The sequence below is a fragment of the Homalodisca vitripennis genome, chromosome 4 (assembly GCF_021130785.1).
Source record: "Homalodisca vitripennis isolate AUS2020 chromosome 4, UT_GWSS_2.1, whole genome shotgun sequence".
Taxonomy (NCBI): domain Eukaryota; kingdom Metazoa; phylum Arthropoda; class Insecta; order Hemiptera; family Cicadellidae; genus Homalodisca; species Homalodisca vitripennis.
Window position 1 is genome coordinate 177,489,446 of NC_060210.1, and position 22,346 is coordinate 177,511,791.

The following is a 22,346-nucleotide window of genomic DNA, read 5'->3' on the forward strand; positions in this document are numbered from 1 at the left end:
CGTCATTTTTACACCTCACATACATCACTAAATTATTACGATAAAGATATTTTATATCCAATAAGTTAAATGTAAAATGAAGGCGTTCTACTTACAGAAGAGTATAGCTTAAAATAAGGCTTCGATAAGATTATTCCTCGAATGCCTGTCTAACTAACAACTTTACCAAGCTAATCTATACACGACTAGATGTGTTCTTATTATAAGATAAATTCGGCTAATATAAGAAATCTGGGTATTTCAACGGAAGCGATAACTCGGTCAAGATACTGTCAGATCCATCACGAGTGACAGTCGAGATGACACTTCGGGAACTCCTGTACTATTGTGTTTGTGTCTCTAACGTTTATCGACATCGATCAGTGGTTATAATGTGCGGGTTCATGTTCGGTGTTTTCTACATCATCATATTTTCAGCTTTACCCGGTAGTGTTCATCCGGTTTCAAAGGAAGATTTCCGTAAGACGTTTGGAAAAGTACACGAAGACACAATTAAAATATCGAAAGATATTAGTTCTTTAGATATAATTTCTCGAATGAGACACTTAAACAAACAAACAAATCATGTAAATGAGTCCTACAATACAATTATGCAGTCTCCAAGAGAAAATGTTACGTCATGCACACGTGATATCAATATTTTATTTGATGATCTTGCCAAAGGAAATATTTGGGCCTTGCAAAGTAAGTTATACTTATAAATACTTGTCGATATACTTAAAAATATTATTGCTAAGATAAGTTGAATCAGGTTTTGTGTTCAAAGCTTTTATTGATATTGTTAATAATAGTAATAAACATATGTTAGTGTGGATGAGGTTATGTCTCATCTCCCGATGGCGGACTGTAACAGCAAACAGTTTCATTTTTTAATATGATCATATTCTGCCAAAGAAGAATTCACAATTGATCCACATTATGTCAAAACTGTGATCTTACAGTGAGTGATTCAATAATACAGAATTTCTTGCAAAATTCTCTATATTAAATTGTCCTCAATAACAAAAAGTGGTTACAAGAGTATTTTTAAATGTGATACAACTTTAATTAAACTAGAATTTCTTAAATTTAAGAAAAAAACCCGGATAACAAGCAAAGGAAGAATATAGGAAGTTGTGCTGTTAAAAATGTCCTTTTAAAACTCAAATTTTCTTATTGGCTCAGTCCAAAAAACGTATGAATAGTGGCTCCCATCTCAAAATATTAAATTCTAAACGCATAGCAATACATTCTTGGTCCTAAGGATAGTTTATACATATCCTTAAGACTAAGATTTGTACTATCCGTAAATAGACTCTTAAATTATGGAGTTGTTTGTACAATCATTTTAAAATACAAAAATTTTTAAACCCTAATATAATCATACAGTTATAACTGCCACACTGTTTAAAAGTCAACAATTAAGTTTTAAAATATAGCTAGAGAGCAAAGAGTTGTGTATAAATTATTAACCTGAATTAAAATTTATTAATTTAAAAGTTGATGACTTTATATAATTTTAAATAGTATTGTAACAATAAATAAATTCGCATTTGGGTATAATATGGGTTCCTTCTAGATAAATTTTTTTATACCAAATTTTATTTCGTTACGAAGAATAAAAACTAAATAATAAGGGGTTTAATGAACGCCATCTCTCACTTAATATACAATAAATCAGGTTATTAATGTAGCTTCAATGCTGATTAATAATCAGCTGATAGTTGCATTTACCACATGAATCTACCGCCTCAGTGTTGGCATTTTGTACACATGTTATAACATTTTTATAGTTTCAGTACACGTTGCCCACCGAGTAGATTTTTAAAACTTTGCTTTACTTTTTATATATTGTAAACAAATACCAATTATTATAAAGGGAATATATAATTTTTCATAATTTTACTATTGATTTTGTTAACGTAAACTAACTAGTTTACAAAATATGTTCAGCAATTATCACTTATTTATAGTACAGTATTAAAGTATTTTCAGCTTGTAATATAATAATAAGCTATAATTTAAGTAAAAAAAAGTAAGAATAAATTGTTTTAAATTAATAAACTTAGTAAATAAAGTCATTTAATAAAAAGTGGAGTTTCTACACTTCTGAAACCTAAAGTTGTTAGGAATGATATTGGATCTGTAAGGCAATATCACTCCATCTTCAAATTTGCGAGCGAGGCGTTGAGATAATGCCAAAATACGGCTCTGTTTTGGTGGAATCAATACGGAATTTAGCATTTATAGGTAATGATTGTAGATTTATTTCAAATTTACTGTTTATATATCTGTTCGTATTAATACCACAGATTTAACTTTCAAGTTCTTAAGAATGATTTAGCCTATTCAATTAAATAATAATACATAATAGCATTCTATTCCAGTAATATGTACCGTAAATAGTTTTACTTATTAAAATCATTAGTAATTACCGTATGTTTTTTTATTAAACTTTTCCAAGTTTCTGAATTATGTTTTATAACTGGATAAAAATTAAGTTTGTTTGTTGATCAATCAACATTAATCTTATAGTTAATATATTGTAAATGGAAACTATAATAATAGAGTTTGTATAATAATTGTTACGATACAGTGATTGACGCCAGTTCCAAGATCCCATCAGGACTTCTCGCCGGGAATCTGGTAGACCTAGGAGCGTACGACGAGTGCGTAGAACTTTCAGTGAACTCTGACGGTGTATCCTTCACTGGAAAACATTGCTTGGTCGTTATGCACCTTAACTTTAAAAGTGTACCACACCTGGCATCTCCAGTAAGTATACACCTTGTATGGCGAGCTGATCTTCCTCTTACAGTTTAGCTATTGTTTTATAGTGTCTACCTAGAATGTATGAAGAAAATTTAGCAAGGTCGAACACAATGATTAATAACGCTCAAAATTATGAAGACTATGCAGACTCTAAATGTCAACATAAAGGTATATAAAAACTGTTTTCATACGGTGTTTTAAAAAAACTGTTACTTATAGTTCATACTGTATTATATCAAATTAAATAGTATTGCGTAAAGAAGTCGATACTCTAAAATATATTATGTATGCATTGGATGAATTGGGTAACAATCTGGTTAATTTATAAATTAATTGAAATTTTTATTTATTTATTGCATATATTTATAAGTACTTTTAGCATACATTAAAAAAAATATGGTAACTAAGGTGTTTACGAGGCCACCTTTAATTTTATATGCTCATATACACATATTCCAAACGCTTCCCCGATTTTCCGGGGATGAATTTGAGCTTTGGAAGTGTATAGGTCGATAGGCAGGTTTGTATGAAGTGAACTTTAAGTAACCAAAAGTGACAGACGCAAGTTAAAAAATGTATTTAAAAAAATAAAAGTCTTCTTTTCTGCCGTATTAAACTGACCGTGCTTTAAAGTCCTTTTCAGATTTATGGAAAATCTTTGCATTCTATATCGGAATTTAATGACTATAATATCCTAGGGAGTGTTATCTGCCCTGGGAAATTCGCTGGCGTACACGTTTGCTCTGTGCTTGCCCTCCACTTGTTCCTCGCAAACACTGGAACACTCCCTGGCCACCGTTGCTCATGACGTCAACTACTTCACGTCATCTGAGAATTTAACCATCGAGTTTACCGTCAGTGGGTCTGATTGTCACACTAATGTCAGACCCTCACTGGATGCGTCAGAGGTCCTTGGAATGTGAGATCCCAAAACGTAACTTTCAATCTTATTTTCTAATATTAGGCTAAATTAAAACAGTTACACTAAAAGGAACACTGTTAAAATATTAAAAATTACATATTCAAGGTAACATTTAATTCGAAATGTGTAAACAATGTAATGTAATCCTATCTTATGATCGTAACTCTGCGACCGTAACTCTACGATCGTAACTTTACGATTTAATTCTATGTTTGTTCATGTTACACAGTATGAAATTCATTTACAGCAGTGTTTACTAAGCTACATTTAACAAAGGATGATAGTAAAATGTGTGCATAATGTATTATAAAACATTATATGCAGGGTGTTGAAAATGTATGGAACCAGCATTTGATCTGTTGAGTGGTTAAAGAAAAAAAATTGACATTTTGTATACGAGTATACTAAGGTTTTCTTTCTTTATCTTTGGTGTCTTATGTAATGTTTTATCACCAATAAAGGACGTCCTGAGGAGGATGCAGTAAAAAGTTCTTATATAAGCCTATGGTAAAAGATACCTCATTTTAAAGGTCATTGTTTTCTGAGTAAGTTCCAAATAGGAATACAATATCTCATGTTCAACAGTTTGAATTGACAGGTAGTGTAAGAAACCGTTCAAAATCTGGAAGACCCAAAAGTGTATCAAACGACGAACATTCTCTGGATGTTTTTGGGAAGTTTTGTAGAAAATCCACATACTTCCCTCAGAAAAGGAGCCCAAGAGCCGGAGGTACATTTTAGTTCAGTGCATAATTTTCTGAAGAAGATCAGTTTTAAGCGATATAAAATCCATTTATTACAAGATCTAAATGAAGATGATTTAGATAGGAGGATGGATTTTTGCGAAATAATGATGAGGAAGAATGATGAGGAAGTTTGATCAAAATGGTGATTGTTTTAAATTCTTTAGTTATTTTTCTGACGAGGTCTCTTTTTCCCTGCATGGTCACGTAAAATCGGCACGACTGTAGATAATCCCCACTGAAAGTCCTCACTAAATTTTCCTAATTTGGCTAGTGAAAATCCTCACTGGATGGTAGAGCCTCATACTCAGTGTCCTCAAAAAGTTAATGTCTAGGCTAGCATATGTGTACGCCAAGTAATTGGGCCTTTCTTTATCAATGGGATTTGATCTAAGAGACTTACCTAAATATACTCCACAACCAAATTATCCTTGCTTTTGAGAATCAATTACGTCTAAACTTTCCTACCGTCTGTTTTCAGCAGGACGGAGCACCACCTTACTTTTGAATACAAGTGCGCCAATACTTGAATGAAATATTCCTTCCAAAATGGATCGTTCGAAAGGGGGCAGTTTCTTTTGGGAGCATTTGAAAAATAATGTTTACAAAACACAACCTTGTGAACTTAGGTGATCTGAGGCAACGAATAATGGAAGAAACACAAAATTTCTGAAAAAGCTGTACACAACACTGTATCAAATTTCTACACTCGAAGTGCAGACTGTGGAAGGGAAATATTTTGAAATTTTTTATAATTTCGTATTAAAACATTAGAACTTGAATTCCCATATCTTCATTTACAAATCTGTAAGTTATTATTTTCATTTATACTCTAGTCATAGTTATATGACAACAATTGTGTAATTAGAGTGTGAAATCTTATTTCACACTTTAAAAGTCATTTTCAAGTTAACTAAATGAAATACCACTTCGTAACTGGCTTGTAATAGCAGAATAAAATAAAACAGATTCTGACCACTCAAAAACCAATGTTTATACATTTAAAACAGTCGCCATTTTTGCTAGGATGGTCCTTTTGAGATGAAACTTGTAGCTGCTTACTCAGAAAAATGGCCTTTAAAATGAGGTGTCATTTAACATAGGTGTGATAAAAACTTTTCACTGCATCCTCCTCAGGACGTCCCCTATCAGTGACAAAAATTACATAAGGCACCAGACGACAAGTAAAACCATAGTATAACTGTATACAAAAACTCAATTCTTTTCTTTAACCACTCAACAGATAAAATGGTGTTTCCTACACATTTCAAAACCCTGTATGAGTTAAGGCCAAATGCTGAAGATCGGTTTTACGAATTGTATTATCACTTTAGTAAACCATAAAAAGTATAAAAGTCATTAGTAATGAGTCATTAATTAATTATTTAAGTATTTTCAACCATGAATTAACCAAATGTTCATTTTTAGCGAGTTTTTAAATGTGAATTATCTTGCAATTATCGGTGTGAATCCACAGTTGCTATACTTTCTTAAACTTAACTGAATTATTGGTTTTTTTTTATTTTTTTTATTTTAAGATTTATAAATCAATACTTTACAAGATAGAATAATGTGATAAGGACAATTTTCTAGAATTGCAAACCTCCATTTTCTTCTTATTTGCTGAGTAGTTTATAATACATTAGCTAATCCCGCTAGTGGACAAGTGATTAGCTATATTTCCAAAGTAATATAAATGTAAAAAATTTGCTGCATTAGAAAGGATAGTTAAATAATAATAATTATAATAACAATTATTATTATTAATTTGTATTATTTGTATTATCATTATATAAAAGTATCCATAATAATTATTATTCAATAATAATTGAAACATAAAACATTCTACTTATGTTTTATTCATAGATAAATGTCCGTTGTTTGTTTCAATACATACAACCGTGTATTTTAATAAGGTGTTAAGTGGAATCAAGAATCTATTTGTAAATATAACTTCATTTAAAAGGCATCATAACCATATAAGTAATATGTAAATTAAACCAAATATATTAAACGCTTTCCTTTTACCCAAAACATATTCTCATTGTCAACGGCAAAATTGATCACGTTGAGAATTTCCAATTAATAATGATGTTCTTCAAATATGAAGGTAACAATGAAGCCGATTGTATAACTCCAAATAATAATAATTAGCTTTGCTTTTGTATAAATTTGGTGGTAAATTATGTGTTACTTGTTTCAGTATGGTGACGTTGGGCTTTGTTATCGTAGTCATAATGTCCACCATTGTAGATCTGGCTATAAACTATGAAAGAACTAGAGGTAAAATATTTAAGTTTAATGTGAAAAAATTATAAAATTTAAATGATTTTTATTTAGAAAATTAAGTTCTTTAATTTAAAAAAAATGTTTAGTTTATTTCTGGTAATTCCCTTGTAATTTAAAGGCAAGTTAAATTAATTTGGTACGATTTGGTGAATACGTGGGGTAAGAAATAACCCATTCCATAATGTGCTTGTGATTTTTTAATTTCAAACAATGAGTTACCAGTTATGGGACAAAGGATACCGGAGATAACACAATGCCTCTTATTGTGACAATTTAACTATAGGTAACTGAATTAATTATGATAAGAATGTACTAAAACCATACCTATGGAAGTGCTTGACACAAATAAAAACCATTATCATTTGGGGTAGTTTATTTATTAGATTTATGATATCCTTAAGGCAATTAAGAAATCTTTAAAGATACACAGTAGAATACATATTAATCATACTAAAAAGTGAAATATGAATACACAATTTGGATTTTTTAGAATATTAACGGTTGAACCCACATAGAAATTATAACGTTGTGAAATATTTTTCTAGTAGGGCTTTAAATATTTTTCATCGTCTTATGTTAAAAAAGTAGAAACCAACGATGACAAGTATTTACAATTCTATTATTTTTTCAAATCATACATCGTTAATAACAAAGAATTCTTTTAATTTAACATAATATAGTAATCTTTATGTGGTAAATATATTGTTTATTTTGTAGTAGAACCATCAAAGTGTGAACGAGCAATCATCGCATTTTCACTATATACCAACGCCAAGCGCCTGCTGAACACAAGCTCGTCCGAAGATACCATCCAGGTGCTCCATTGTCTCAAGTTTATCAGCATAGCGTGGGTGGTTATCGGGCATCGTGTCAAGTTCACCGCTCAGTCACCTCTCAGCAACCTCCTGAAGTTGGCCAGCGTCAGTTTCATTCTACCACTTTAGCTCTATACTTACGTAGGTTTATAGGTAAACTCTAACTGAAGAGTTTGAAATGAAGACTGAGATGTAATATTACAATCTATATTTTGAACATATTCAACCAAATAAAATCCTAGTTTAACTGTTCAAACCACATCGTACTATTTCTTAAAAACTATTTTTTTATATATTTCAACCCCATTGTGGATTAAACAGATATTAAACCAAACCTTGTGTTTAATCAATGTATGTATTCGTATATATAATAGTAAATATGGATTTAAATATCTTCAGTAGTTTCTTGACACTGGGTCGCCATTTTGTTAAAGGATGAATTTTTTTGTTGGATTAAATTATGAATGTTATGTTGTACTATGTTACATACTCTGCTAAAAATAGGTCAAATATGAGTGTATAAAACATCTATATATATATATATATATATATATATATATATATATATATATATATATATAAGCAAGCTTTAAGCAAGATTTTGACAAGCTGAAACATCTGCATAGATTTAGTTAAATGTTGCATACACACCTTCAAGCTGCAGCTTGCGTGATCCTTGGTTCTTTCAAAGTTTTACTGTTGCTACCCCGCCTACAGTAACAAAATAGAGGGAAGCCTGAATAGATTTCAAATCTTACAAAACTCATCCTTTCATAGTGTTCAAGCTTGTTTTTGTTGAGGAAGTTGCTTACAAACTTTAAAAAATGTTGAGTCACTGAGTAGCTTCATGATTTTGGAGGACCAGTACGTCTGTGTCAAAGACTGCGGTCCCGGCATAAGGCCTTCCAATCGAGACTTTCACAAAATGAGGCTGGAGGTTGGATAAAGCCCTGGCCGTACCCAGGTAGGAGCAGTGAAATATCTATCCCCTTAGAAAAAAAATAAATGTTTACTAAAGTTATACTAGAAACAAATTCAGACACTGCGACGTTAATTAGTCATTTGGTTACCACAATGAATTATTCCATAAACCGAGAAGTAGCCAAAGCCAGAAAGTGACCGGTAGAGGAATTCGTTAGACCCGAAAGACCGTGGTTACCCCCTTCAATAATCTTGTACAGTTGTAAAGCTATATCATAGGAGATAGGTCTCGTCACGAATAATGGACGCCACAAATCCTTTAAGAATCTTCCTAACTCTTAATTCATAAATAAAAGAAAGTTACTGTACTTCTCTAGTTTATAATTATATTTAAAACTGTAAAAGTTGCGTTAGTTTTTAGTACAATACAAAACCATTTAGTTATTTAACAAGGAGTAAGCGCAAGAAACAGCTTTTAATTTTTTCTAAATTATTAACTAACTGACAAACATTTTATTTCAGTATATAGACAACTGGAGCAGTATGATAATCCTAAATGCTACATTGTCGGTGGATGTGTTCTTTGTCATCAGTGGCATACTCAATACTTACGTCTACATGAACAAGACAATACCAACTAGAAAAAGTACGTTAAGCGTATTAGCATCCTATGTCCATCGTTATGTCAGGTAAGTTATTAGTGACATAATATTGCGAATAAGGTAGAATGTTCCACATTATGTTTTAAAATAAATGTCACCAAATGTATTTCTTTTATTTTTCAAATACTCCTTTATTTCATAAAATATTTTACTTAAAACCCAACTTAACATTAATTACTCATTTTATAATTACAAAATTTTACCGTGTTGTGATTTTTTTCTCCTTGGATTAGTTTCTCATCTATCTTTTCACTTTTTTATCGTCCAATAATTAATTTAAAATGCTGATTATTAGAAGTGTTAACGAACTTAGATTCCTACGATTCAGAAAATTTTTCTTATAACAGATTTTTTTAATAAAATAAAATAAAGTTCTGAGACCTTTTAAAATGTTCTTACGAGTAAACAACAAACTAATTATATTGACGTTTTACAAAACAATACATAAATTTCAATTCATTGTTTCACTGTCTTGTAGACTGATATTTAAAATAATAAGGAAGCTAATGTGCATCATTAACAAGTAACTCATTAGCAAGAATCCTCTCAGGTTATTTAACAAAAGTACGGAAACTCATATATGGAGAACAAACACTCATACTACTTAGTAAGATTATTTACTCTTCAAGTTTACAATATTGAATTGTTCAAATTAATTGGTATAAAAAAACGTCAGGGCTTATACAGAATTGACTTAAATGCCGCAAAATAATACTGAAATGCCGCAACGTTGGAATATTTCCTCAGAAATTAACTTTAGGAATAAACTTATTTTTATAAAGATTATAAAGCTTTGTAAAAAATTAAATTTTACTGTTCGAAAAACTGTATCGTGAAATGGGATTTTATTTTCATGGAAACCTGTAGGAACTTTATAGCTTATTAGATTAGTTGAATATCATCATGGATTCATTTTCTACACAAATAAGTATGTATGAGAAGAGAAATCAGATCTCTTTATAAAAATATTAGTGAAACATATAATGTAACCATTTTTTGCATTCCAAATAAGAAATTATCCTGAAGTATCAATATTTCAGAGACTATTTAAATCAAATAAATAAAGACTCCAAAAACACATGTTGTATATCTTTATATATATATATATATATATATATATATATATATATATATATTTCTTGTATTCGTGTGTATGTGACTGAACTCCCCCTAAACGGCTGGACCGATTTTGATGAAACTTTGTGTGTGTGTTAAAGGGGATTCGAGAATGTTTTAGATTCACAATTTGGTCCACTGGAAAATGTGTTTTTTAAGTAATTTTTCATTTGTAAGTAGGTGTTGATTTTGGAGTGTTTTGCATTGGATCCTGCAGACTGCACTACGATACCTAATACAAAGTGAACTGATGTTTAACAGCTGTTAACACTTTCAGCTGCAATTCATCAAAGAGGCAGAAATATTTGTTTACATTTAAAGTTTAGAAAATTATTATTGTAAAGTGCTTGATCTGTTGTGTAATGCAGATTGTATAGACAAAGTTATTAATAATTTTAAATTTTCATTTCACCAATGATTAATAAACTTTCTAATGCAATGAAAATACTATTAAACGCTGTTGTAAAAACCACCTCATTGCCATGAATGTTTGCGCAAAGGTAATCTAATTTTGTTAGATCAAAAGGTAAATGAAAAGAACCGAAAGAAATAAAGAACCTGAGAGAATTTCTTTATGATCGAAATTAGCTTTCGTTGATACATTTTCTTGATCGGATCACAATAACACTGGAAATATCTTAGATAGAAAATTAATTTTCACAGACCGAATTTGATTCTTTATAACCAAATTAGTTTATCGAGATTCATCCATAATGTAATTGTTCTGAATAACTTATTAACACCTAGGAAAAACCACGATAGATAGAGGCAGGAAATATGGTTCGTACCTTCATAATGCGCCCAAGAGGCTCAAGAAGGAACGACTTCAATTATCTCAGGAGTGTTTAGAATGTGACAGGAAAGAATACGTGAATATAGTGTACTGTTTTTCAAAAGGAAACTGCTTGCGAAGTCGCGGGCAACTGCTAGTTATTCATGTAAAAATATGTGTTTACTTGTGAAAGTCAGATGTGATAGTATTGTGTAAAATTAAAGGATAAAAGTTTCTAAATCTAACAAATTTTATTAAAACATTTTTCTCATCTAGAATTTGTAGCTATAAAGAATCTACGATTTAGACAAAATTCAAAAAGTGCGTGTGTCTTACATCTCACTATTTTTTACAACTAGGTCGGTTAAAGGAAACTCTTATAGAGAAAAAATAATATTAATTATTTACATCCTAGAAAAAATATGGGTTTTTACTCGAATAACCAAGGGGAATCCAAAGAACACCATGAGAATAAAAAGACAATAACGAAAGTGGACAGAGTGGATAAAGCCGTACAACTGTCATTTGAAACGTTTCTCTGAGACTTCTTGCTAATGAAATATTCAATGCGAGACCCACTCTATATTTAACTGAATGTTTATAGAAAATTAATAGCATATTTTATTTAAACCCCAAATTATAAAATTGGTTGCCTTTGTCATGTTTTTATCAAAATTCACATAAATGACACATAAATTCTAATATTACATAGAAGTATTTTATAGGAATCAGAAAAATACTAATCAAGTGAAAGAAAAATTTTAACGGAGTTAGGAAAGGTAAAAAATTTGATATTACAAGAATTCCTACAACCGAAATAGAACAACCTAGGTGCTTATTGTTTAAAAGCAGTTATAAAGTAAGGTGAAGCCAGTGAATGATGTAAAAGGTGTCAGCAGAGTTCTCGCCATCTCTGGGCCCGTGTCCAACCGCCACTCGTGCACCCGTATCTAATATACCTAATTAATATTTGTCTCCTTTAGATAGAAGTGTAAACTTATATATTATTATATATCTATATTATAAGTATTACTTACCTTATTTTAAGATGAAATAAATCAGATGAGTAATAATTGGTCCTATTAATAGAACATTAATTAAACATTATCAAGAATCCTGTACACAATTTTGGTTCATAAATCGCTCAGAGTATTTGTTTAACATAGAATTACAAGTATTCGTGGTTAAACACTAAACAATATGTTTAATTTATAGTGGAACAGTTCTTCATATTTAATTTTTCTGAAACAACAAAACTGTTTAATACCATCTACTTTACCAAAGCCTATTTTGATTACACTTTTATGTATCACTCATAATGGATTTATATAGGTCTCTAATGAATACCAGTACTGTAATATGCTTTACTTTAGACGATATTGATCAAATACAAAATATGTTATTTTCTCTTAGAAATGTGTTAGTTTTAGTATCTTTATTGATGTAATATTAAAGTATCCTATTTTATTTTTTTACCATGCAACGTAGTTTTCGTACGAAAACAGTTTTCATCCAAGGTTATTTTTTAACCCATTTTGTATTTTTAAGTTACGTAAGAATACAAAAGAATATAAAAGCACTACAGCCATGAAGAAAAACAAATTTGATTAGAAATTCTAATAGTGACTATAACTATTTAAATAACCTAGTGAAGTAATGATACTCATTAAGGATAGTAGTATTAATATTATTCAAAGTTCAAGGGAAAATTAAAATACTTTTACTTTGTAATTTGCATGGGTTTATCACCTAACATTATATGGAAATTTGATTTGTAGGATAAATTTCAATCTTAAAAATTATGGTTGCCTGTAAAGTCGGTTTTACGGGCGAAGATTTTACGTGACAACGTCTTTTTCTCGGTAGAATATTTATTGATATGAATATTATTAAATTGCACAATAGGAACAAGGAATTGAATGAAAATAAGAATTGCACAAATTTTAACTATAGAAATATATTTTGTTTACTAAAACATTGTACATAATTTGAAATTAATTAAAATTTGTTATTGTAAATAGTAAAGTTGAATAAAACATTTACTAAAAATTGGAATTTGAAATTCTTGCTAAACACAGTTAAATTCTAACTCCGCGCGTGGTGATTGGTCGGTTTAGTTCGTTTGTTTGGTCGCACTGTTATGACAGGTTAGAGGTTATAATTTGTTATTTTAAATGTTTGACTAGCAATACGCGCTGTTTCTTCTCAATCGACTGAATTACGATTGATTGCAGAGTGATTTAAACTAATAATTTACTTAACACTATCAACATTTGTCAATAGTATGACATAACCTATAAACTCAGTTTCTCAACTTTTGTGTCAATCTAACAATTAATCAATCAATCATAGTTTACGATAATGAAATATCAGTGTACAATTATTTACCTTGATTGTTGTAGTTGTTGTAAATGACGAATCTAAGCACTCCACATGTTCACGAATAAACATAGTTATCTGCTTTATCCCGTGCGGCGGACCCACAGTTATCTGCTTTATCCCGTGCGGATCCCGTGCGGCGGACCCACTGGACGGGCATCGTAACGTTACCGGGCGTTACACTTTTTCATGAGTGACTCCGAGCCGCAACCTAATTTAAGACGTTGTCACGTCAAAAATTCAAATCCAAACAATGAAGTAAAATTAATCAATTACATTAATTAAAAGTTGTATACTATAGTCAGGGTTTTCATCAATAAAAAGAGAACTTTCATAGTATAAACCAATAACGTCTGGGGATGCTGCCTTATTTGCTTTAGCTTATTTAAATAGTCAGCTTTAAGCAGGTAATCTAATATGCTGTCTCTATATATTATTATAAGATGAAACAATAGTCTGTGTGCAGACTGACTCCCGCATACGCTCTGATGATCCTGGTGACGGCGACGTGGCTGTACCGGGTGGGGGACGGGCCGGTGTGGGACCGCTTGGTCGGGCACGCCAGAGACGACTGCGTCTCCTATTGGTGGTCCAGTCTTCTCTACATCAACAACTACTATAACCCCAACAACAATGTAACTACTAAAAATATAGATTACGGAATAAAATAAACAATTACAACTAAAAACTGATCTAGGAATACATAGAGTACTTAAAGAAGAATTATAGGCTACGTATTTAAATTTCCAACCATAAAATACAAAAGTTTTAATTTATGATAATGTGTTAATATTATATTATCAATCATATTTCAAATTACTTATACGATGCTAATATAATTAATCTATATACATTTTTATATAAAGTTGAATGAATATAATACAATGAGTTGAAACTAATAGGAAAATTCTGAACGCCTGCATTTAGGCGTTATGCAATATCAAGTAAGATTAGTATTTGAAGTTAGCATCTCAAGTAAGGTAAGGCATACGAGTTTACATTATTTATCAATTTGTATCTAATATTGTACCTTAACGTTTACTTAACAATCACTCAAATAAGACTAACCAGAATATAATTAAATAAGTAAAATAAATCTACGTAATAGTTCGTAAGTTTCAGAATTTAATTGGAAACAAACACGTTCCACAGGTTACTAGAAACAGGATTCACCTAAAAAAGGAATTATAAATTATAAAAGATCAATTTTTGTATTAAATATTTTTTACATTAACGCTGCTTTTATTAAATATTTCAGATTTTATAAATATTTATATGTTTACATTTTTTGAAAACGTAACTAACGTTTTCAGACATGTCTGGATATCGGTGTGTTTCGATATTTAATAATTTATATATAGCCGATATAATATTCTTTTTCTTCCTTAAAATTGAAATTTATTGTTTTACAAAGTGCTTTTTCGTAGCGTATATGTGTACTAAGAAATACTTTGTTTGTTTATTGGCTAAATTATGTTTTACAGTGCTTGATGCAGTCCTGGTATCTTGCAGCTGACATGCAGCTGTTCTGGTTGTCCCCTCTGGTGTTGTACCCCCTCGGGCGAAGACCTCGAGTCGGTCTTGTCATACTGTTTGTGCTTATCATTCTCTCGATCTTCGTTCCCTTCTTAGTAGCCTACGATGATTACATCAAAACACCCATCCCTATAACTTTTGAGTAAGTATAGTATTTGTTGTGGCAAAAAAGGTACAATGCGATTTTGTTATATTATGATTCTTTTTATTGTTAACAATAACAATATTGAACATGTCGACCAACGTACATAACATTAATTTCCGTGATGTTTTTAAATTCAAAACCATTGAATTTAGTGATTCACAAATTTCAACTTAAAAAAGAGTAGTAAAATTACGTTGTAAAAACCCCCTTTGGAATTTATATTTAATGGTTAAGATAATTTAATTAAATATTTAAATTTAAATTAGAAAGACAAATAATAAGCTTAAATTATTACTTTATCACTTACCAGTTTGTGTAATATAGTACGTAAACTACTTCTGGTGACGGTACCGCTGGATATTGTTGGATTCAAATCATGAATCATACATGTAACATATTTTAATTCGTTTTATTTTTTTATTTGCTATATTAAAAGATTTTTGTATTGCAAAATTAACTAACTATATTTTTAACTATAACTTATAGTTATGTATAACTCACATGAACTATAAATATTTCTGCTGAATACTAATTGTGAATATATTTCGAAACGTTACTATCTACTTTAGTATACTTTTACATACAAAATGTTCAACTAAATTTTCTTTCGACTCCATCTGAAGCAAAATTATCAGCAATAACAATAAAGCTCACTAATTGACCAACAGACACTAATTGGCACCGCACAAAAGCATTCTCAGACTGATTTTACGGGCAAATACAACTCCCAAATAAACTCCGTGCGGTAGTAATAACTTTTCAAAAAGTGCAGGTTAATGTGTTGGTTATTTGGAAAACTCAACAATTACATTCCGATACATAAACGCAACGACGACGGCCGCATTCCCTTTCCTCCAAATATCTTCAGTAGTTTTTACAAAAGCATTGTCTCAGGATTTGAGCTATTTCGCGGTTCCCCGGGAGTTGTTCAATTCAGGCAAATGCAATGAGAAGTCGTCGACCCGTTTTTGTGTAAATTAACACCAGACATTTCGCCGCTCCGTCTGCATCGGCATTTTTATCACCGCTTTATCAAATGTCAGGTAAATGTCTCGCGGCAGGCTTTTTATGTTGTGGTTGGTCTGTATGGTTGCACCGCTGGAAAGGTTGCTGACGCCATTTTATTAAAAATATCAGCTGTGACCCGTGAGAGGCTTGTTGTTGCGTTAAATGTCACCAAAGGTGTGACTTTGGCAAGTTACTACTGTACCGTAGCAAACCACGAGAGTAATATACATGCAAGTAATAAATAACAAAGATTTCGGTTTTAAAAATGTTACTTGTATCTATTAGGACCTTCACACATTCAAATTGGAAATAATACGTATCATTACTGTTCTCAATACTGTGATTGTACAGACAATGTATATGTGGTCCAGTAAAATATTTTATTGCAATTTTTCAGCACTGCAAAAGTTGACAGAGAAATGGCCGAACTATACTTACCAACTCATACTAAAACTATAGCGTACGTTATTGGGATTATTGCAGGCTACGTCTTGTACCTGGTAAAAAACAAGAAAATTCAAATTAAATTACAACGGGTAAGTGTTTGTGTGTGTGTGTGTGTGTGTGTGTGTGTGTCATGTTCTATAAATCAATATATATATATATATATATTTTTTAACTACTCGTGTGTATATGTGTGTGTGTGTGTGTGTGTGTGTGTGTGTGTGTGTGTGTGTGTGTGTGTGTGTGTGTGTGTGTGTGTGTGTGTGTGTGTGTGTGTGTGTGTGTGTGTATGTGTATATATATATATATATATTTATTTATATATATTGATTTTAAAAGATTTCTTTATATTAAAAATATTCGTATCAAAATGTGTTGTAAGAAAAAAGGAAAACAATGTTTAATCGACCAATAAATTGATATTACTTTACTTTTCTTCTATATGTAACATCATAAGTTTTGGTTTTTTCTACTAATGTTTGAGATTTTTAAATTTCTGTATACATTCATGACAACTGAAACTGTAATTAAATAACCAGCTGATGGAATGGTTATTTTGTAAGGAAAACTTGAAGTGAATGTTAAATTGAACACTGATTTAATGAAGTTTGTGCTTTTAATATCGCAGTGCTTTTACTTTTACTGCAATGGACATTTTTAATGTGGGACCTATTATCCCAACAGGTAGAAACTTTTCCTCTGAGGTGTGGGTAGAACTTGGTTATATCAATAACATATACTTTGACATACTTCATACTAGCAATAATGCCAGTAAAGATGCAATGTTTCCAGAAATTAATCGCTATTAATCACCAGATAATTTTTTATAAAAAATAACTTTTTTGTAGTTTTAACTCATCCATCTGTATGACTTTGGGTGTCCTATATATTGTTTACTACGACAATTTATCAGAAAAATATAAGGTTTAAAATGAATTTTAGGAGTTGTAAATAAGTTTTTATGTGATATATCTTTTATTACATAATTGGTGCACTGAAAAAGGTACAAAAAGGTACAATTTGTAAAATTTTTATGACACCATTTTGTTAAGAAAAGGATATTATTAAACTTAATTTTCAATACTTGCGTATTCTTATAACATTTACTCTACAATCTGAAACCTGTAACCAATTTATTAAAATTGTCCTAACATCCTCAGTTCTACTAATGTTTTTTAATAAAATATACGATCTTGACTCCTGACTATCAAAAGACCTCCTAGTTTGACCAGATCAAAGTAACAGTTTGTGAATGTGAAATGATTGGTATCAGTAAAAAAGTCAATGGTGGCTGAAAGAACAATCAGTACAGATTAACACATTCAAACTGTACAGGTATAAAATAGAATAATTCAAAACAAATACGATTATACCCAAATAGAATAGTTAATTGAATTAATACATTACTATTAATAATGTTATAGGTAACAAATGCGTTTCTATGGACTCTGGCGGTAGCGTCTATGGCTTGGGCCTTGTTTGGTGGTCATTCATTATTCCTGCTAGATAGTCCCTACAGCCGCTGGCAGTCCTCTCTCTACATTGGCTTCTACAGGTTGTTCTGGTCTGCTGGTATCGCTTGGCTAATATTAGCTTGCACTATAGGATACGGAGGTTAGTGGACCGGATGTGCCAGTCCACTGTTTCATACTTTAGGCTAAACTGAGAAAACTGGTATTGCTGCTGTTTAATTTTGTGAGATTTAGCTACTATTCCTACACAGTAGGAATTACTTGTACGGTAATAAATATTGCTTTAAGGTGGATGCAACAATAACTTTTTTGATCAAATTACAATCAATTGATTTTTGACTTCAATAGCAAGTTATAACACCAAAATAATAATGCCAATATATGATGTAACATTTTTATTTATGATAAATGAATAGAGTTCATAATAATGTACTTGGTTAACTTTAACTTAATGTTTTATGCTTTAAATAAAATGTTTGTTAGATTAGAAATAACTCAACTATTAACCAGCAAGAAAATCTCCATTGATATAATATTTCTAGGATTTCTCAACAAGATATTCTCGTTGCCTGTGTGGGTGCCTCTAGGCCGCCTCACTTATTGCATCTACCTGACACATGTGGCGGTCATTCTTTACAGCATAGGTGGCATGCGAAAACCTCAGCATTTTTCGTACTACAACATGGTGAGTAGCTATTATTATACAGTTTGATATTATTAAAGTTTATTCTACAAAAATATTATAGTACTATACAATTTACAGTTAATACATCATACAATTAATTCTGTGCGATACGCATACATTATATTCTAGTCCTGTAAATAACTAAATTCTAATAAAAAAATGTAAAATTGTTTACTCAATTATTTAAGCTTTATTTTTATTAAATTATTGAGTTAATGCAGGTTATTATATTAGGTTATGTAGTAAAACAATCAAACTCGTCTATGGCGCTAATTAATAAGGTAGAATTTCATATGTCTAATGATTTAACATCAAGATAGTCTGCTTTTCTGTTGGGTTGGTTTTTACTTAGGTTTTGTCACATTTAATATAAGACATTTCCTTCAAAGAAAAAAAACCGCAAGAACACGTTTACAGTAGTCCTTTAAGTAGTAATTGGGAACATCTTGACTTATCAGACCCATAGGAAACCGTTGAAGATAAGGATGTGATTATTCAGTATGAGTATGAAAGATGACTGGAGGTATTAACTGTCTTAACTGTTATTTAATTTTTTTAAACGTGTAATGTTTAAAAACCTACTTCTTTTCGCCCTACGTGGTCGGTTTTATAGCTAAGGTGTAAAAATTCCGTTTCACACCACGTTAATTCATTGCTTTTAGAGTTAATTTCTTTAAATATTTGGTATCTGTGAGGAAAGTTTCGGTTTAACATATTTTTTAATAGATCGAAAGATTTGTAGATTTTAAATGCGTAAGAATTTTTCCATGTCAACAGAAAAACTTAGGTATCATTTTTTTAAACTTCCTGCATGAAATATGTAATTTGTTTGTCATATTTAAAAAAAAACATGTTTTTTCTTTCAACTCATAGTTTATAGCATACTGTAAAAATTTCGCACTTTTAAGTTAGTGTTTTCCTTTCGCCTTGTTACAAAATTTCCGAAAATAATTATTTTAAATACATATAATACCTGTATTTAAAATATTTCCTGGGGTAATTTGTATTTTCCTTGTCCACAACTTAGTTATTTTAAAGGGCTATAGCTCATTGATGAAACATAAATGTTCGCCATTGATCCTATACAGCTTTTATAAACATATTTACTTTTAGTGAAATCTGGTGATGAATGAGTGCATGGTATATATGGGAAACAATACGTAAGCGTTTTGTATTAAACTTTTATACGTTGTGATTATAACTGAGTTTAAACTCTAAATCAAATTAAATTTGTTTCATGGTGATGAATGAAAATATTTATTTCACACAAATACAAGATAACTTACTGTATTCCATTCTATTAATGTCTAATGGTACATAGAACTGATGTTCTAACTTAATGATTATCCATTTCAGATTCTAAAATTCCTAGGAGAACTAATAATATCCACCATTTTGGCAGCCATCCTGTCACTGATGATAGAGGCACCTCTTATGGTCCTGGAGAAAGTTATTTTTAGTCCAAGACGTAAGTTTTGAGTAAAAAGACTGATCATTTTAAGTGTATAGGCACTAATTAGGAGCGGTTATCCCTAAAGTTTAGTTTTTAGGTTAGCTTGTTTAATCATAAATATTTTACCAAAACGTGTATATTATAATATTACCATTATAATGGTCTGGTTCGATCTTTGAATCGGATATTCGGTTACGATGGTTGCTTCATCGCATTAGCGTGAACTTGATCCTTTTTTATATATTCAAAACGTAAAAAGCAAACTTATTTATTTGCATAATCTATTAAATTTAAGATTCGCACAAAATTAATTAACTGAATAAGTAAAGTTGTGGTTAAAATCTTTACGTCATGAGTTATATAAAACTACGAAGCAAACGTAGATAATTGTATTTATTATTAACAGTTAACAGTTTGGTGTTATACATATTAGTAAAATATGGCTCATGTAAAGGAAATTTAAATGTTTTGTGGTAGTTTATATCAGAATGGACGAATCTGTGTACGATGGAGTATGTCTGAGAATGAAGTTCGTAATTATATATTTTCAATTTCTTAGTGATGATAAAAAAACATTCAGAGACGTGTATGGATTATAACTTTGTTATATTTTTTTCAGGAAAAAGACTAGCAAAACGCTTTTCTGGGAATGCAACATCTGACAGTACCACTTCCATTCAACTACCAAAAGCATTAAACACGGCTTGAACGGAAATAAATGATCTGATGACCATGTGTAAATTAAATAAATTTAGTTAAAATAAAAATATTTAACGCATTTGTATTATATTTACGATTTTTCCTTTTCTATTTTACTATAATACTAAAAAATACATTACAGCATTATCAATAACTTTGTTCTCACCAAATTAATGCACTTTACCATCGCATTTCAGTTCATATTTCAAATCATTACCTTATTGTAATATATATGTAACCTTTTTTATCAACTTCAACCCCTAAGCCAATCATGATGAAATATATGTTAGTATGGTATAATTATTATTTAAATTTAGCTATTATGAAATAATACAACACGCCATTACTGTAGAACAATTTATGGAAACTTTGAATAAAGAAACCGAATTCATTACAATGGTTTAGTGTAGATTTAATTGTTAGCAAGTGTCCTAAAAAGATAGCTCCTATGTCAGACACATATAAGGCATATTTTGAGGCATTGAGTAACTATGATATTAAACCGAGACTAATTTATCGTGTGCTGAAACGTACTACTTAAATATATTGTTTGATATGATATCTAACGACCAGACAAACCCTAACCCATTCATAGAAGATTTTAACGTACAAATTTTTATTAATTTTGAGCTGATCCATTCAAGAGTATTCATGTTTCAATTACACATTAGATTTATTAAACCGGTTTGTTTGAAAATTAAATATCAAAACATAAATTATAAAAAGCTACAATAAGTATTTTTCCTAATTTATTGGATTAGAAACGTTTTTGTGTGTCTAGAATATGTGTTTATATAAAACACACACATCATATATACATATATCTATATTATCGATCTATATATATAAGATTATCTACAAGGCAAGATTATATATATATATATATATATATATATATATATATATATATATAGCCTTGTAGATAATCTTTAATGCAATTGTAAAAAAACTGACAAATATTAATTAACTTAAGTGGTTTTCGTGAAAAATCTATACACCTTTATCCGTTTTAGTAACTATACGTTTACAAAATCTTTAAAAAGTTTTGCGTGAGTTTTTGTATTGCAAGTTTTTACTTCCACGTTGCCCTGAAATGGCAACAAAGCTGAACGTTGACGTCACGCCACCGCCATTCAGGTTTTGCGGGGTAACGGTTACGGGAGCAACATCTCGACAACCCGCTCTCTAGGGTAACATCGCCACTAATGTCGCTATATGCACCTATAAATACAACTCCCGCATCCAAAACAGTTGCCCCTCCTCCTGCAGGGCCAATAAACCTTCATCTTCATTGCCTTTATTTTCAGCTGTTTCCAGATCCCGTCAAATTAAGCTATTTTCTTCTAATAATAAAATAAAACTGTCAGTGAAGACGAAACAAAAATAAATACCTATCAAACTTATGTCTTTGTAAACTGCCTTCACAACCTGCAAGCTACGAATATATAGCCTAACAATAACAATCTTCTTCACGTTTAGCGGGTCGTCAAGAACAGTCCACCTAGAAATTTTATAAGTAAAAATCTAAAATTAT

General features: G+C 30.5%; 1 protein-coding gene across 1 annotated transcript; it reads left to right on the forward strand.

Moving 5' to 3' along the window:
* Positions 1-314: 314 nt before the first annotated feature.
* Positions 315-20,893, forward strand: LOC124361526 (nose resistant to fluoxetine protein 6-like). Its single transcript, XM_046815583.1, has 13 exons — positions 315-684; positions 2,576-2,754; positions 3,450-3,670; positions 6,620-6,699; positions 7,423-7,625; positions 8,964-9,130; positions 13,837-14,005; positions 14,855-15,048; positions 16,457-16,595; positions 17,928-18,117; positions 18,518-18,660; positions 20,017-20,128; positions 20,733-20,893. Exons 1-13 carry the CDS (start codon positions 372-374, stop codon positions 20,819-20,821), a joined length of 2,199 nt encoding a protein of 732 aa, XP_046671539.1. The 5' UTR covers positions 315-371; the 3' UTR covers positions 20,822-20,893.
* The last annotated feature ends 1,453 nt before the right edge of the window (positions 20,894-22,346 follow it).